At 40.1% G+C, this 19,065-nt stretch overlaps 1 protein-coding gene across 6 annotated transcripts in view; it reads left to right on the top strand.

Moving 5' to 3' along the window:
• Nucleotides 1–18,956, top strand: part of Dennd4c (DENN domain containing 4C) — a 95,210-nt gene extending 76,254 nt beyond the window's left edge. For 3 of the 6 annotated variants that reach the window (XM_085839193.1, XM_029475928.2, XM_029475929.2), the window contains 7 exons: nt 3,516–3,698; nt 4,518–4,713; nt 6,770–7,015; nt 8,131–8,248; nt 12,969–13,119; nt 16,102–16,166; nt 17,051–18,956. In XM_085839193.1, coding sequence (XP_085695319.1) covers nt 3,516–3,698; nt 4,518–4,713; nt 6,770–7,015; nt 8,131–8,248; nt 12,969–13,119; nt 16,102–16,166; nt 17,051–17,187 — 1,096 coding nt within the window. In that variant the 3' untranslated portion in view covers nt 17,188–18,956. The remainder of the gene's footprint in view (nt 1–3,515; nt 3,699–4,517; nt 4,714–6,769; nt 7,016–8,130; nt 8,249–12,968; nt 13,120–16,101; nt 16,167–17,050) is intronic. The other 3 variants (XM_029475927.2, XM_021159971.3, XM_029475926.2) reach the window with 2 other exon arrangements.
• Nucleotides 18,957–19,065: the final 109 nt, after the last annotated feature.

Below are 19,065 nucleotides of genomic sequence, written 5' to 3'. Positions count from 1 at the left end.
TTTATCAAGCTCCTTTTTATTTTATGAGGTTTTTTTTTTTTTTTTTTTTTTAAGATTTATTTATTTTATGTATGTTGCTCCCTTCACACACCAGAAGAGGGCATCCCACCACAGATGGTTGTGGAGCCACCATGTGGCCACTGGGAATTGAGCTCAGGACCTCTAGAAGAACACTCAGGACTCTCAACTACTGAGCCATCCCTCCAGCCCTCTATTTTATGAATTCTTAAGATTGGTGTCTTATGTGTACCCAACTTTCTGGAAGTTTTGTTCATTAGTTTTTGTCTTTCTCTATATATGTATTGCCTCAACTTTGTCCTCTTCCTGATTTTTTCATGCTTAGTGTTGTCTGGTGGTGTTTGATTTATTCTGTCATATATAATATTTGTGCTTGATTTCTTTTTAGTGTCTATGCTTCCTTGCTGAATTTTTCTTTATATATTTTAGTCTTTTTTTCAGGGTAACGATTCTCTTATCCTTTTGGTAACTTTGCCAGACATAAAAGCTTTTCCAAAATGATACAAGAATACGAGTATAACGTATCAGTTGAACACCTAAAATACAAAAGTGTTCATACTAAGAGGAGAAAAAAATTAAAGAATATATATAAAAATAGAGATCACAATGGATATTAAAATATTCAAATACAAATGAGCAGTAAACTGAAGCAGGTATTATGTTCAATAAACTGAAATAGGGATTACATTCTCATTCAGTGTTTCTTCCTGAGTTAGAGGGTGCTCCCACCCATTTTTACCTGTGATCCACTTAGTTCCTCCCTGCTAATGTTGGGGTTCACAGTGCTGAGGACTGCTCAGCTTCAGACCGTCTTACCAAACTTCTGTATTCACAGCATGTGCCTTGGGGTCTCCTGCTTCCCTCATGTTTGTTTGTTTGTTTCATTTTGTTTGTTTCTGAAGATAGGACTTGTAGGTGAAACCCCAGAGGTTGAGATGAGATCCTGCAGAACTCTGGCCTGCTGTGTTTGGGAAAGAGAGTAGGATGAACTTTGGATGTTAGGAATCTCTCTTGGCCTCTGGTTTGGGTTCCCAGCAGAGTGCTTGGCTGCTGAACTGGGCTAGCTCCAGAGTTCTTTTTCTGTCACCACTGAGTTCCTTTTAACAAGTGGCCTATCTTCCTTTCTCCCCTCCCTTGTCTTATACTGAGGCAGTCATCTTAAGTCATCTCTTGTTTTTTCTAATGAGTTTTTCTTTTTGTAGATCTGATTTGAATATTCTTCTCCCCCCTCTTGCATCTTGAGAATCTGAACATTTTTCTCACCACTTAGACTTCTCTCTCTCTCTCTCTCTATATATATATATATATATATATATATATATATATATATATATATATATATATCCCCAATCCCATCACTTAGACTTCTTTATGGGCTACTTTTGACATAGCAGCTGGTTTTCACCTGGATCAAGTGATCTCAGAAGAGATGGAGAGAAGAGAGATGATGGTACACGGTAACCTGACTTGGAAGTGATAACCCATCACTTCTGCTGTGTTCATGTTTATCTACTCAGATTAGGTACAGTGGGAAAAGAGCTACTCAGGAGGGGTGAAACCAAGGAGCAGCAGCTGGGCAAGTACAGGAGCAGGGGCATCTTGAGGCTGTCTACCATGGCTATGTGGGCCATGCAAAGACCATCGACTCCCATAAATACTCAAATGCTGTGCACACTGCAATTCATCAAATGATGGGCAAACTGTTTGGCAATTGTTTCCACATGTTCTTTTACCTTTTGGTTCTCATTTGATGTGTAGTTTGCTAAAGATAGTTCAAACAAACAAACAAAACCAATCTAGAATCTACATTTGACCTCCTTCAGCCTCCATGGTGTAGTAGCTTGCTGAGAGCTGGTGTCCTTTGCCATAACTATGTATACATCCGTATTAGGATATGGAGATGCTGAAGGACAAGATGAAGCAAGAACTGGGACAGCTGTAAGCCTGGCTGCTTCCCTGGGCTAAGAAAGGTGATAGGTCAGTACAGTGGTGCCTGGCTCACAATGAGCCCCTGAGTATGAATGGTGGAGTGTTTTTAGTTTGAATTAAATAAATACAAGATAAATATGTTAATGTACTTTTTAATTTAAAGATGAGATGTCATTAACTACAAGCTAGCATTACATTCAGTAAAATAGGCAAATTTAAAATATATCATTTGAAGAATAAATGTATACATTAGTGGAATTCCAGCCCTTATCAAGAATAAAACATTTATCATTACCTCAGACAATGTCCTGTTCATGGCCCTATTGTCATCCAGTCCTACACAAAGAAAGAAGCAAAGAGAAGACAAAAATAATAAGAACACAACATGGAGGTCTGTAAACGTGTCATTATGAGCAATTAAAGAGCAACATAAATTAACAACTGAGTTTATAGGTTACACAGTGCCCAGGAAGGCCAACCTAAAACACTGCTGGAGCCAGCCCTCAAGCCTGCCTCCCTACCCAGTCCTGTGTTTGCTTTGGGGTGGTTGAGACGGGATCTTGTCAGGCAGCACAAGTTGAATTTGAACTCAAGGTTTTCCTGCTTCAGCCTCTAGTTACTTTATATGTATGAGTATTTTGTTGTCTGCACATATGTATATGCACTGTGTGTCTGCCTGGTGCCCAGGGAGCACTGGTATATCCCTGGGCCTGGAGTTTTATGGTGAGTAAGGCACCATGTGGATTCTTGGAACCAAACTCAGGTCCTCTGCAGAGCAGCAAGTGCTCCTAAGTGCTGAGCCGTCGCTCCAGCCTCCGTGACGTTTTTAAATTAGGGAATGTCTTGTTTTCCCTTTTCATCGTTTTCTTTCATAGTGTCAGCAGTCAGCACCATAGCCCTCTTATTTGCAGATCTTAGGACGGAAAGTGGGAGGAGAGCAGAGGTGTGCATCTGAGGAGGGAACATGTCCCTGGGGATTCCCAGCCAATGATGTTTTACTATAAAGCAGTGATTCTAAATATGATTATTTGAGGACATGGGAATTTAAGCGGAGAGAATTGGTCGCACATGCGCAGAGGCACTTGGTGTCACAGAGATCAGAGATTGGAGGCCAACCTGGTCTACATATTGTATTCCAGGCCAATAAAGGCTATACACAAGAAGACCCTGCTTTAAATATATATATTGTAAGCCTGGTGGTGGCGGCTCACATCTTTAAGGCAGAGGCAGATAGATCTCTGAATTGGAGGCCAGCCTGGTATACTCTAGAGTGAGTTCAAGAATAGCCAGGGCTACACAAAGAAACCGTGTCTCAAAATAAAAAATAAAATAAAACATATATATTGTAGATATGAGTGTGTGTTTGTATATATGCAGAAACAGGAGTGTGTGTGGAGGTCACAGACTAACTTCTCCAGAGTTTTTTGTTTCTCTCCTTCCACTGTGGGTTTCAGGGATCCAAGTCAGGTTCTCAGTCTTGCATGGCAAACATGTTTACTCACTGAGCTAACCTAGACTTGAAGATTTATTTGTTTTAAGCATTTTTCCCCTTTCTGTTTCTTTCTTAGCTTTTTCTTGAAACCAAGCACATCTGGTGACAGTTTACAAAGCGGCAGCATTCCATCAGCCAATGAGCCCTCTGAACATAAACCCATGTCCAGTTCAGCAGAACCTGACCTGATCAGCTTTATGGATTTCTCAAAACACAGTGAGACCATAACAGAAGAAGCAAGTTATACAGTCGAATCAAGGTATTGAAGAGTTCGTAGAGTTCACTGTAAGAAGAGAAATGCAGTATTCCTGTGAACATTCTGCATCTAAAGACAGCCTGCTTGGGCTTGGTGGTACATGACTGAATGAGGAAGATTATAAATTCAAGTCCAGTCTGTCCCATCCCTGCCCCTTGCCAGTATAAATAGTATTCTATCTGTTTCTAGTTAGATCGTAGCCTGGTATAAATTAAAAGCCTCCCAGCAAATCTGTATTTACTTACATGGACAAGTACTTCTTAGAGATTGTGTTTAATAAAGATTAAGTTATGGTTAAATAAAACAGCTGAATAGACAGTTTTGTTAATATCATGTCCTTGTATACCCGTCACCATCTGACCAGGATTAGGAGAATGCTTGGGGAATGTTTAAGGCTTCCATGGGGAGAGAGATGGTAGAGATTGAGCAGGCCTCAGGAGACAAGTGCCCCACCACTGAGCCACACCTCCAGCTTCGCATTTAAGTCTTTTATTTGTAGATATAAAATTGTTCCGTGTTATCAGAAGTGCGTGCTTTGTTTTTGTTTTAACAATTTTACTTACTTTGTGTAGTAAGTACACCAGAAGAGGGCACTGGATCCCATTATAGATGGTTGTGAGCCACCATGTGGTTGCTAGGAATTGAACTCAGGACCTCGGGAAGAGCTCCTGCTGAGCCATCTCTCTAGCCCCACATTTAATCTTTTACAGATGCCAGTCCTTCTCGGGGGATTCAGACCATTTAAATCCACTGTAGAAAGTACTGTACCTCTCTAGAATTTAGATTGTTTTTCATGATTAGCATTGCTTCATTTTATTTCAGTGATGAAATAAAGAAAACCAATGGTGATATCCAGAGTGTGAAAATGTCATCTGTGCCTAACAGTTTATCTAAGCGAAATGTATCTTTGACTCGAAGTCACAGTGTTGGAGGCCCTCTGCAGAATATCGACTTCTCCCAGCGACCATTTCATGGCGTCTCAACAGTCAGTCTTCCAAGTAGTCTGCAGGAAGATGTGGTATGTACTGTTGCAGCCACACTATACACTTGTGTAATACATAGCTTGGAACATCCCACAATTTCATGGTATCATGTGAAAAGTACAATTTTTTTTGGTGGCACTTAAGGCCGAGACAGGAGGATTGAATTCATCTTTGTGAATTTTAAGCCTGGTAGAACTACATGGCAAGGTCCTGTCGTGCTGGGAAGATGACTCAGCCATTAAAATGCTGCTGCATAAGCGTGAACACTCAGGAGCTCAGATCTCCTGCACCAGTGTTGAAGCCACATGGGATGGCCCGGGCCAATAATCCAAACACTGTGGGCATGGAGACAGGAAGGTTACTGGACTTGCTAGTCAGTCAGCCAGGCTGAATTGTTGAGCTCCAGGTTCACTGAGAGATTTTGTCTCACAAAATAAGGTAGAGAATGTTGAGGGAGACAGTGTCCTGTGCTGCACATACTCAAACACATAGGAACATAGAAAACTGCCAGGTATGATGGTGTGTGCCTGTCCCAAAAAAATCTATAAAGAAACTGAAAGATTTTCAAACAGAAAATGTACCTGTGTGCATGTGTTTTGGCTTTTGAGTCATGATCTTGTTCTGTAGCTGTGACTGTTCAGGAACTTTGTATGTAAATGAGACTAACTTCAAACTTGTGGGGATCCTCATGCCTCTATCTCCCAAGTGCTGGATTCCAAGCATGTGCCACCACACCCAGCTTAGACTTCAGTATTGAAATTTTCAAAAATGGACAAGGTCTCACAATATAGACTAGGCTGGCCTCAAATTCATAGATATTCTCCTGCCTCTGCCATCCAAGTAGTGTGTACTTACGTACCCAGCTTACTAAGTCTCTTGACCCAACAGCCACCTTTAGTAATTTTTAGTTTATGGCCAGTATTTTTGGTTATTGTTTTATGAAAATCCTTATTAACTTTTCTATACCTAAATTACTTTGAAAGCAATTTCAAGCAGTGTCTATCCCACATATAAATATTTCAGCAGGTATCTGTAAATGATGACTTTAACAAATATAATCACAATATTATACCCTAAACTAGGGAATCATTAGGATATTCAGTCTTTGTTCAGGGTTTTAATCATGAAAGTTGTGTCAGAAGTATTTCTGGGGCACGACGTGGTCTTAGGCATCAAGGTTAAAGTAAAGTCAGCCTTGCTTGGTTGGGGCACTTTAGTCTTTAAATTGCAGGTACCATTTTTTCTCCCAGTTAGGTAGGAGAGGTTTCCACAGTCCTGATTTGGTTGATTGCAACCTTACAAATTGGCAATTGAATCTAGAAACATAGTTAGCTTCAGGGTTTGTTTGTTTTAATTTTATTCTAAATTTAACTTTTTTAATTTTAAATTTAATTCTAAAATTAACTTGGATATAGAAAATATTAGATGCCAAAATTAGCCAGATCCAAAGTCTATTTATCTTGTATGCGTCTGGAATAGCTGCTGCTTTGAGGTTGTGAGCCTTCATGTTGGATTTTACACTTTCACAATTTTTTGTTTAAAACATGAATTTAAGAGGCAGGCAGATTTCTGAGTTCGAGGCCAGCCTGGTCTACAAAGTGAGTTCCAGGACAGCCAGGGCTATACAGAGAAACCCTGTCTGAAAAAACAAAAACAAAACAAAACAAAACAACACAAAAAACCCACATGAATTTAAATTTTAAATTTTTTAATTTTTTGCCTTTTTGAGACATCTTTCTTTATAGTCCTAACTGACCTTGAATTCAACAGGTCACTTTGGCCTCACACGTAGAGCAGTCTGTCTCTGCCAGCCACAACTCCTAGCTAACAAAGAAAACAAAAAATTATTCCACCTTTTAGCATTGTGAAAGAGTCTATTGAAGTATAGATTATCAATTTTCTCCTATAAAATTTAGCTTAAGTATAATCTAGTGGCTTTCTCTGCTTTGGCTCATTAGCATGTTTTACTACATATAATAATAGCCCTGAAATAACAGTCTTAACAGGATAAAGAAGTAGAATCTCACGGCAGAGGTTATACTGGCAAGCATACAGAGTTAGATAATTTCCACTTTTTGTCTATTTTTAAAGGACCATCTAGGCAAGCGACCCAATCCTCCTCCTGTGTCTGTGCCCTATTTGAGTCCTCTAGTGCTTCGGAAGGAACTTGAATCTTTGCTAGAAAATGAAGGTGATCAGGTCATTCATACATCCTCATTCATCAATCAACACCCAATCATTTTCTGGAACCTGGTTTGGTATTTCAGACGTTTGGACCTCCCTAGCAACTTGCCAGGACTTATTCTCACCTCTGAGCATTGTAATGAAGGTGTGCAGGTGAGTACGTCTGCACTGGGACTGCACTGCTGTAGTTGAGTAGGCTGAGCCTCAAGCTACTGAACTAGATAGCAGGAGCTTTACAGAGGAGCAGAAACTTTGGATGGCATGGCAGTGTTTGTGCTGAGAGTCTTCTGGTTTGGTTTTGTTTTTTCTTAGGTGTGTGTGCTCTCCATTTTAAGGTTTTCTGGTCTAAGATAACTGACTTCTGTCTTCAGGCTATCAGAGTCACATCCCAGCCAGCAGTGAGGAAAAACTTGGTAGCAAGAGAGTGTCTTCTCTCTTAGAGCTCTTGGAATTGTACATAGTGATTCCACATGTGTGTGTCAATATAGCCTGGATTTAGGTTGCTCTGTCTAGCTGTGCTGGTGGCTAGAAAAGGAAGCTTTTAGCTATATATATATATATATTTTTTTTTAAAGATTTATTTATTTATTATATGTCAGTACACTGTAGCTGTCTTCAGACACACCAGAAGAGGGCGTCAGATCTCATTATAGATGGTTGTGAGCCACCATGTGGTTGCTGGGATTTGAACTCAGGACCTCTGGAAGAGCAGTCAGTGCTCTTAACCACTGAGCCATCCCTCCAACCCTCATTAGCTATATTTTCTCCTGAAAAATGCACAGCTATCTTATTGGAAAGATCTTATTCATAATTTTCAGATAATATAATTAAAACTTAGGGAAGTGTTTGTGTAAGGTAACTTTCTAATTAGTGATTACACTAAGATCACTCCAGCTGCCTGCCTTCCAGAGCCCATGCTAGGGTCACTGATTGCAGACCAAGAGATGCTGGCATTGCCTCTATTTTATAATACTGAACTTTGGGAGACACCCGGCCCCTGTTTGACTTGTTTATTTTAACAAGTAATGAGTTAAAAAAAAAAGATACCTCATAAAAGTAACAGACTTGGCTGTAATGATGGTTACATCATTGTGCCTTTGTACCATTTACCAGATTATCCATCCAGTCTTTTCATGTCAAAAAAGCAAAACATATGCGCCAGAAAATAATAAGTTTGTCATCAGGCATTAATAAAAATTAATTTTGAGTCTATAATTTATTGCTCATAACATTTTATTTGGAAAATTAATTTTGTTAATCTCTTTTAGCTTCCTCTATCATCTTTGTCTCAGGACAGCAAACTGGTGTATATTCAACTGCTGTGGGATAATATCAACCTTCATCAGGAACCAGGAGAACCTCTGTATGTCTCTTGGAGGAACTTGAGTAAGTAAAAGAGAATTAGAGAAACAATAGGCCGGGTGGTGGTGGCACACGCCTTTAATCCCATAATCCCAGCACTTGGGAGGCAGAGGCAGGTGGATTTCTGAGTTTGAGGACAGCCAGGGCTATACAGAGAAAGCCTGTCTTGAAAAATGAAACCAAAAAAAAAAAGAAACAATAGATTTGGGCTTGGAGCCGGGCGGTGGTGGCGCACGCCTTTAATCCCAGCACTTGGGAGGCAGAGGCAGGTGGATTTCTGAGTTCGAGGCCAGCCTGGTCTACAAAGTGAGTTCCAGGACAGCCAGGGCTATACAGAGAAACCCTGTCTCGAAAAAACCAAAAAAAAAAAAAAAAGATTTGGGCTTGGCAGGACATTCCTTAAATCCTGGAATTCCAGAGGTGGATCTTTATGAGTTCTAAGCTAGCCAGGATTTACTACATGGTAAGATGCTGTCTTTAAAAGAAGTTTATTTTCTATTTTAAAGATTTATTTATTTTATGTATGTGAATAAACTGTAGCTGTCTTCAGACACACCAGAAGAGAGTGTCAGATTACAGATAAAGGTTGTGAGCCACCATGTGGTTGCTGGGAATTGAACTCAAAACCTCTGGTAGAGCAGTCAGTGCTCTTCACCTCTGAGCCATCTCTCCATCCTGAGACACTATCTTTAAAAAAGACAAAACAGTGCCTTTAATCCCAGCACTCTGGAGGCAGAGGCAAGTTCTAGGCCAGCCTAGTCTACAGAGCAAGTTCCTGGACAGCCAGTGCTACACAGAGAAACTCTATCTCAGAGAACCAAATAAATGAGTGAATGGAACAAATGAATGAATGAACAGACCAAGACAAAACGTGCTGGCAGGGTGACTCAACAGCTAAAGCTCTTGCCATCAAGCCTGGCCATCAAAGTTTAGTCTAGAGATGGACTCCCAAAAGTTGACTTCTGACCTCCAAACGTACATGGTCCCCACACATACACAATCACTAAGTAAATAAATAAATAGTGACCTTTATGCTACCTTTGGCTTTAAGTCTTCTTTCTCAGATGTGTATATAGACTTCTTGTTTTCACTTCAGTTTCGCGTGTCTGCTTGCATGCCTGTCTGTCTTTGTGTGTGTGTGTGTGTGTATTTTACTTTTTTCCCTGTAGTTAGCATTTTAAGTAAAAAAATGTCATGGAGGATTATTTTGATAGCCATGTCTGTTTGGGTTTTAAATGCCTCTTGTTCTTGGACATCTATTTCCCTACATTTTAGGAAGTACTCAGCAAGGACTTTGTTTTGCTGAGCCATATTGATGGCTTTCTCTACCTACCTACCTACCTACCTACCTACCTACCTACCCACCCTCCCATCCATCTATCCATCCACCCATCCACCCATCCACCCATCCATCCATCCATCCATCCATCCACCCATCCATCCATCCTTCATTGTTATCTCATCTATCCATCCTTTATCGGTATCTGAATATAACCTTTCTTCAACTTGTCCCCCATTCCATATTCTCAATCTTCTTTCTTCTATTGTATCCTTCTCTGCTGACAGGGTATTTTCTTTTGCGTTTGTTATCTGACCGAGTTCATCTCTATCAGCTGGTTTTGTTTTGGTTTTTTAATCTTAATTTCTAATCCATTTTCATCTATATTGCTGACTTTTTAAAATTTATGTATTAGAATTATTTTCTGCTTTTTGTTTGTTTGTTTGTTTGTTTTATTTTGTCTTTGTTTTTGAGACATGACTTTTCTGTATGGCCATGGCTGTGCTGTAAATTGCTCTGTAGATCAGACTGACCTTGTATTCATAGAGATCTGACTGCCTCAGCCTTCTAAGTGCTAGGACTAAAGGCGAGGGCCACCACTACCCGGCTCATCTGCTTGTTTGTATTCTCCTTGAAAACATTGATCCTTTTCAGAGATAAGCTTTTAAATTTTCTTTATCCAGCATTTTACCACCTCAGTATATCTGAATTTGGTAATTGAGAATTTAAGGTCTTTTGGAGGATTCACAGTACTTTGGGAACCTTTTGTTTTGTTTTGTTGTATGGTGTTTCTGTTGTCTTTATTTGGGGACAACTTTTTGCAAGTTTTGATCTGTGTCTTCCTAGATCCTTCTGAGTCAGACTTCTCAGTGGCGGCATAACTTGTTTTTGCCATCTTTTCCTTTCTTGTTTTTATGTCTTGAAATTTGCACATCTATCAGTATAGTAGGTAGGTATTATTTATGTGTTTTAGTGAGCAGTGTTCCCTTCAGGGCTCAATCTTTAGTACCACTCTGGTGGGAAAATAAACCATAATAACAAAGCCATCAGACCAAATCAAACATAGAAATACACTTACGGGGCTAGAGAGATGGCTCAGGGGTTAAGAGCATTGAGTTCCCAAGTTCAATTCTCAGCAACCACATGGTGGCTCACAACCATCTGTTAATGAGATCTGATGCCCTCTTCTGGTGTGTCTGAAGACACCTATAGTGTACTATAAATAAAATAAATCAACCTTAAAAAAAAAAAAAAAAAAGAAATACACTTAAACTGAATTGAAGCCAGCTACTATACCACTGATAACCTTCGCAAAGAAAACAGCAAAAAGAAGTTACCAACTGTACAGGTAATGAGTGAGAAGAATGAGGCAGGGAGGGTGAAAAGCAAGGGGACAGAAAAGACAAGAGAAAAGGAGTTTTTTTTAGGAGAAAGGAGATAAATAACATTTTGGGTGAGACTCCTCCCCCCCCCCCTCCTGGCAGCCTGTTCCTCCCTGCCACTTTAGTCTTTCCTTCTCGGCTATCCTGTCTACTATGCTCAGATTTCTGATGTTCTGCCCTCCTCTGTCGGCAGTAGAGGCTCTCCTTTGACTTTTGGCATCCATGGCATTGCAAAGAGGCTGCTTCTCATCTGCTGTTTCCCCTGGTATCTTTGTGTCCATAGCTTCTAAGAGATGACTGGTAGGGACTGGAGAGATGGCTCAGTGGTTAAGAGCACACACTGGCTATTCTTCCAGAGGTCCTAGGTTCAATTCCCAGCAACCACATGGTAGCTCACAACCATATGTAATGGGATCTGATGCCCTCTTCTGGTGTGTCTGAAGACAGCTACAGTGTACTCATATACATAAATAAATTTTTTAAAAAAGGAAGGAAGGAAGGAAGAAAGGAAGAAAGAAGCAGGAGCAGCTTTGTGTTAGCAAAGAAAGAAAGAAGGGAAGAAACCAAGCAAGCAAGCAAGCAGCAGCTTTGTGTTAGCACAGAAATTCCTTAGCTAGGTGTGGTGGTGTGTATGCCCATAATTCAAGCATCCAGAAAGCTGAGGCAGGAAGATAAATGACAAATTCAAGATCAGCCTAGACATTGCTAGTTTCTGGTCAGTTTGGACTACATAGCTAGATCCTATCTCAAAAGGGGTGCCTGAATGAATGGAAATTCATGGTGTTGCATATTTGTACTTCCCTCTAAAGTCACTGTTGTCTGAGATTAACCAGTAGGAAAGAGCCAATGATGGTAGAGAGCTGTGCTGTTAGATTGGTTGAAAATGAGGAGTTTACTAGTTTAGTTGGCAGCTATGTTATTTGAGAAATACATTATTCTATAACAAGTACTAGACGTGAGAGTAGGCTAGCCGAGAACCTATTAGATCGTATTGTCATCTCTTGCTAATAGTGGGTAAAAGTCCTGAAATTACCTGCATCAAAGCATCCTTTTCTTCCAGCCGAAGCACACACTTTATACATTTTAAAAATATTTTTATTAGGTATTTTCCTCATTTACATTTCCAATGCTATCCCAAAAGTCCCCCATACCCTCCCCCCAACTCCCCTACCCACCCACTCCCACTTTTTGGCCCTGGCATTCCCCTGTACTGAGGCATATAAAGTTTGCAAGTCCAATGGGCCTCTCTTTGCAGTGATGGCCGACTAGGCCATCTTTTGATACATGTGCAGCTAGAGTCAAGAGCTCCGGGGTACTGGTTAGTTCATATTGTTGTTCCCCCTATAGGGTTGCAGATCCCTCACTTTATACATTTATGCATGTTTAATGTTTGCATATGACTCAACAGCACTACATCACACTGTTTTAACCTATGAAGTCTGTAAATATAAGGTTAAGCGCTCTAATAATTAATATGAAAAGTACAGTGGCATAAACAGGTAGTAAGGAGTTCTTTCTCATGGTTATGTTTTAGAAATTATATTGTATGTAAGCACATAACCATTTTTCTTTTTGGGAGGCAGGGAGGTTGAGACGGGATTTCTCTGTCTTTCCCTAGTTGTCCTGGAACTGACTCTGTAAATCAGGCTAGCCTCAACATAGAGATCCACCTGCCTCTGCCTCCCAAGTGCTGAGATTAAAGCCACCACCCAACCTATGATTTTTATTTTCTAATAAAACTTTTAACTATGAATTGAATAGTTTCTAAGCAATTCCTTTTTCATCAGGGTTCTGGTTCCTTCTGGTATATTCACTTTTATGATAAGTAAAAGTTTTTCCTTGGTCTTACTACAGTTTCTGGAATTTAGTATCACACCCTAGCCTCTGGGAAGAAACTGTAAATTGGAGAAAAGGGAAGAAGGTTATCCTATTTAAAAAGAACAGGGAATATGTTTTAGGAAGCACACTGTCACATGATTTTACTGGCAAGTGGGAGATGATACTGAGTAGACAAGGGGAGGTGACACAGCTCTGGAAACTTGTTACTGCTTGGAAAACTTACTCTCCATGTATCGTCCTTTAGATTCTGAGAAGAAGCCGTCACTTCTGTCAGAGCAGCAGCAGGCAGCCGGCGCTTTAGTGGAGACGATCAGGCAGAGTATTCAGCAGAATGATGTTCTCAAGCCCATCAACCTGCTTTCCCAGCAAATGAAGCCAGGCACGAAAAGGCAGAGGTAACGATTTCTCTATCTTTCACTTGATTCCACTTGAGTTAGCATTTTATGATTTTTTTTAACATTTTATTGATTTTGTGTGTGTGTGTGTGTGTGTGTGTATGAATTTTACATCATACACCCAATCCCACTCATCTCCCTGTCCCTTCTAACTTGCCTTCCACCCTTGTAATCTCCCTGCCAGAAGGGAAAAAAATATCTCACTGTAGAAGCTGTACTGTGTGACAATGTATCCTACAGTATCCACATTTCTTTACTTGCAAATGATCATTACAATGAATAATTGGTCTGGTTCCAAGCCTCTGGCTGCTACTCCTCTATCAGTGCTAAAGCCTCATCAGAACTCCATTCAGCTATCCTGTTGCTGCCCTGTATCATCGAGGTCCTGCAGCTTTGGATCTTCAGGACTGGCCCCTTCATGTGTCCTGCAGTTCATTGAGGCCAACTCAATGTCCTAGATTTGGACCTGGGTGATAGCTGAGATGATCAGCTGGCTAGCTCTCTAGCACCCACACCATAGGGCAAGCTCCCAAGCACTGTCCTTGGCTAGCTCACCCAAGGCAACAGCCAACAAGGGGCAGAGCCAGAGAACTGGCTCTCATGCTCTTGGGGCTGGCTCATCCATGCCCATACTGATAGGGCCATCTCTTCTGCCTGCTGTAAGGTGGCAAAGGACAAGGTGGGGTGGCGTCTCATCTCCACCTTATGGCATACAGGTATCAGGGCCAGCTGTCCCTTGCTCACACAATTGGGTCCCACTCACCTGCAACCTCCACAACCAGGGCCAGCCTATTGCCTGTCACCTGAATGTGTCTGCCTGCTAGCTGCCCAGGTAATAACACAGAGACTTTTTGTTAATTATGAAAGCTTGGGGCTGGAGAGATGACTCAGCACCAACTGCTCTTCCAGAGGTCCTGAGTTCAATTCCCAGCAACCACATGTGGCTCACAACCATCTGTAATGGGATCTGATGTCCTCTTCTGGAGTGTCTGAAGACAGCTACGGTGTACTTACATATAATAAATAAGTAAATCTTTAAAAAAAGAAAAAAAAAGAAAGAAAGCTTGGCTTTAGCTTGGGCTTGTTCCCAACTAGCTCTTATACTTACATTGAACCCATTTGTACTAATCTATGTTCTATTACATAGCTGGTTAGCTCGTGAATACCACGACTTGCTTCTTCCTTTGAGTTTATCTGGTGAATCTCTCACCCTATTCTTTCCCAGAGTTCCTTTCTCCTACCTAGAATATCTTTTCCTGCCTTGCTGGACGCCATCAACTCTTTATTAAATCAATCAGAAGGTGTTGGAGATGTTTGCAAAACACTGAGATAGGTGATGCTTCATATACAGTGCACAAGAGATTATCCCAACAGGCACCGGGAAGGGGTTCTCTGGGGCTTGCTTTGCCCGCCCAGGCCACATGAGCATGTATGTTATATGTAATACCTCCGATTATAAAAGAAATAAGTGCTACTCAAATATATACAGTCATATCTCATCACAGATGTACAATGAGCCAAAGAGTATAGGTTAAATCTTGTAGTAAGGTAAGTCATAGATAATGAAGGTACATGGTATATATTTTAGAAATGTTTCTCCTCTTCACTGGAGGTCTGTTAATTTCCAAATTTTGATATACATAAGTATGTATGTGCCATCCTGTGATGGCGACACAGTTTTTTCTTGTTAAATAAAAAGATTATGAGATTAGAAGTAGAATTGGTTTAGGAAAGAGATAAAAGTAATGAAGAACTCAGATGTGAGTCTCTTTCTTATTTATTTATCCTTTTGTTGGTATCAGTACACATTCCCATCCTGACTAAGTGAATTTTACTGTGCAAGCTTTGGAAATGGAGCATAATTATATCAAACATTATGAATTTTCCCGGAGTCCTATTCTTTTTTCTTTTTTGGAGATAAGGTCTCTCACAGTGTAGCTTTGACTGGTCTGGAACTCATTATGTAGACCAGGTTGTCCTTGTGCTCACAGAGATCTACCTGCAGCTGCCTCCAAAGTGCTGAGATGAGTGGTATGTGCCACCACACAGCAATTCCCAGAGTCCTTTTTGGAGTTTCTTCCTCACAGCCCTGTTGATGACCTCGGAAGTGATAGAACAAGAATCCACACTGACACTGATCCTGTACTTAGCATCTAATGTTGAAGTTGAGATGACTTGGAAGGCTCAGGAGTAACTTGCGCCTGTAGTTTGTATGCTAAAAAGGGCTTGAATGTCCTTTACTGTTTCTGAAGCTCCTAAACAATTTGCATTGCTTCCTAATTTATTTTTTGATACAGGCTGGAATTGAACTCCTTATCTTCCTCTCTTTATCACCCAAGTGCTGGGATTGCAGGCATGCGCCACCAGGACAGTAGATTCATTTTGCAAGTCCACCTCATCGTTATTTTTTAATGTTTGTCTTGGTAGATAAGGGTTACTCTGGCCCTTGTGCATGGTAGACAAACACAGTGCCACTGTGTTGCAGCCCTAGAGCCATAATACTGGTATTCAGACCCAGAGATGGCCTTGTACATGGTCAGCCAGGGCTGTGATAGAGCCACACTGCCCAACACCCTTAACTTTTTTTAAAAGTTTAAGATTTGAATTAGAGGCTCACAGGATATTTTTTATACTATAAAGTTTAGTGTATCATTCAACTAGTTTCCTCATAGATATCTCACATACCTGAGGTGTTAACATGAAAGCAGGAAATAATTATATAGCTATTAGCTAAGTATAGAGTTGGATGTGTTTTCACTGTGCACTGCCAGCTGTGATGGTTCATATCTGTAGTCTCAGCACTTAGGCAAGACAGGAAGATGGCCAAGAGCTTGAGGCTAGTCTTATCCACGCGGTAAGGTCCTGACCACCCTGGACTACAGTGACCTCTGTCACAAAGAAACCCCCAATCAACATTCAGTCTGTGTGCGTTTGGTTGTTTTGCTGACTACTTCAGAATCTTTTCTTTTTTTCTTTTAATAGGAGTTTATACAGAGAAATCCTTTTCTTATCATTAGTGTCTCTTGGAAGAGAAAACATTGATATTGGTAAGTTAATGGAGAATCAATAAAAATTTTAGTTTTATTTTTGAAGTTAAAGTTTGTTTTTTAAATGGAGTTGATGGGAGTGTTAGATCACTGGCCCATCATACAGGGACCTGGGTTCATTCATCAGCATAAAAAAAAAAAAGGGAAGAGCCGGGCGTGGTGGCGCACGCCTTTAATCCCAACACTCAGGAGGCAGAGGCAGGCGGATTTCTGAGTTCGAGGCCAGCCTGGTCTACAAAGTGAGTTCCAGGACAGCCAGGGCTACACAGAGAAACCCTGTCTCGAAAAACCAAAAAAAAAAAAAAAAGGAAAGAAAATGTAGCTGGCATTAGTAGTTGCCTTTAAAAAGGTTGTAGTGTGACTAGACAGCTTTCTACACCTGCTGTCATGTCATGCCGTGCCTTCCGCACCATTGCAGACTGTCCCGCTGGAACTGTAAGCTAAAATAAAACCTTTCTTTGAGAAGGAAAGTAAAACCAAGTACTGCTTCAGCTGGGCCCAGTGCACAAGCCTGTTTTCTCAGCACCTGGGGAAGACTGGAGGACCACAAGTTGGAGGGCAGTGTGTGGGGCGGGGCTCTACACTAGTAAGGCTGTCTTAAAATAAGACAGCAGGTGAGATGGCTTAGTGGAGTTCCATCCCCAGTACCCACATGATGGAACTAGAGAACTGAGTCCCTCAGATTGTCCTCTAATCTCCACACAAATGCTGCGGCCCTGTATTGCCTATTCCACTCTACCCTAAAAACTTCTAACAAGATATTAAATAATCACAACTTAAATAAGCAATGTAATCTGTGTCACATGACCCAGTATATTTTTTTAAAGTACATAGCTTTTGTTTCACTAACAAATTACAATTGCATTTTTGAAAATGTCTTTCAGAGGCTTTTGACAATGAATATGGACTCGCATACAGAAGTCTGCCTTCAGAGATTCTTGAAAGGTTACAGAAAATCGATGTCCCACCCAGTGTCAGTGTGGAGTGGTGCAGGAAGTGTTTTGGAGCGCCTCTCATTTAAACAAGATTCTTTCAAAGTTTGGTTGAGTACTGGGGAAATGGATCCTGTCTGAAAACTTTCTATGTTCTTCCCAAATCCTAACTTGGTGAAAGCTGAAATGAAGTAACTCTAGGGATGAAATACAAATGACTGTAATTCATACGGAATCATCTCAGGATGTACAACAGCACTCAGTTCCTAGAGGTTCATTGATGATGAAGACTCCTGACCTATTTCCCCGCCTCTGCTGAAAATCAATGCAACTATTTTTGCATCTTACACAGTAAAAGAAATAATGGAGGTTTTCATCTTCCTAGAAAACTTGCTTTTATTGAAGCTGTCCAGCGAGGGAATGGCAGATTAAATTCGCCTAACCAAAAGACATGAAATAGTTGAATAATAAGACTAACTGTGTATGATTGTATGTATGAGGCTATGTAGTCAGTGTGTGTATAGGTGTCTATTTATTAACATGCTAAAGTTGCATGTGGCAGCAGTTTTCTGAAGTAGGCCTCATTGCCCAGTCAGTGACTACTCTACTTGTTTGTAGTCAGCAGTTCCAAAAACATCCAAGTCTTTCTTAACAGCCTTCCCTCTAACTTAAAATCTTATATCTTTGCCTTTTAAATGATGTAATATCTTGCTTAATAGGTTATATCTTAGATATCCAGGTGTTCTTTCCGTCTTCTTCCAATACTAAGTTAATCTGCAATGCTTTCATTGGAATCCAGTAGGTAAAATGAAATTAATCTTTGTAACCTAACAAAATTATGCAGCACATGCTTTTAAAATACTAATGAAAAAATAGTCTTTGACCCCGAAATCTTTATTCAGGCAGGCCACTTGTTGGTATTGATTACTTTTTTATAATCCTGGTTTCATGGGAGGCAGAGGCAGGAGGATCTCAAGTTTGAGGCCCGCCTGAACAGCTTTTAGTGAGCCCTGTTTCAGTAACTTGAAAGGAGATCTGGGAATGTAGTTCAGTGTAGAGCACTTGCCTAGCATACATGAGGCTCTAGGTTCAGTTCCTAGTACCACAAAATAAGTAAGTAAATAAATAACTAGATAGATAGATAGATAAAACCTGTGGGATGGAGAATTTGCACTGCACATAAAAGTTTTATTCTTGTACAATATTTTGATTTATATGCTTGTGAATAAAAGTGTGTATTTGTAAATACTGTTTTTTTAGGTTGAATCAATTAAGTCTAAAAACTTTAAAGCTTATTGAGCTCATTGCCAGGTTTAAAAATCATGACCTCTTGCCCCACCCACCTTGACATAAATTGTACTTCTTGTTTAAAAATGTCCATTTAAGAGCAAATTTGCCTTAGCTGTCTGTGTGGTTTAGAAACCCAGTGGCTATGTGTGCACTTACAGTAATAGTGCAGATGACTAAACCGGTTGACAAACTTACCTCAGTGTGTTACACAGTAATAGCATGAATCTCTTCAATGTGGTGGGCATTTTTTAAAATCATGTACCAACATTTCAACGTTAAAGGTTGTTAATCTGACTTTGCAGAATTCTAGTCTGAATTTGAATGTTAAAAGTTTTACCAGAAATTTTGTAAAGGCTTTCTTACATTCAAATTGGATCTTTTACAGTTTCAAATATATATATTTTTACAGCTTATACCTTAACATTTATTGACCCAACAGATTTTGAAATTATCTTACATATATAAAATTAAAGTTGAATAAAAAGAAAAATCTCAAATTTGTTGTCTGTTGAATTTCTAAAGCTGCTCCAGTCTCTAGGGTTGACTATTTTATTTCTGTTTGGGGATCTTTTTTTTTTTTTTTCCTTTCTGGTCTGTGTTATTTGTTGAAGTACTTTATTTACCAAACTTAGGAGATAGTTACATACTTAAAATAGGAAGTTACACCTTTTGTTATC

This window comes from Mus caroli, unplaced genomic scaffold (genome assembly GCF_978045245.1).
Source record: "Mus caroli unplaced genomic scaffold, Mus_caroli_1 scaffold_6, whole genome shotgun sequence".
NCBI classification, from domain to species: Eukaryota; Metazoa; Chordata; class Mammalia; order Rodentia; family Muridae; genus Mus; species Mus caroli.
Note: the sequence above shows the minus strand (reverse complement) of the source record. Positions and strands in the feature narration are given on the sequence as shown.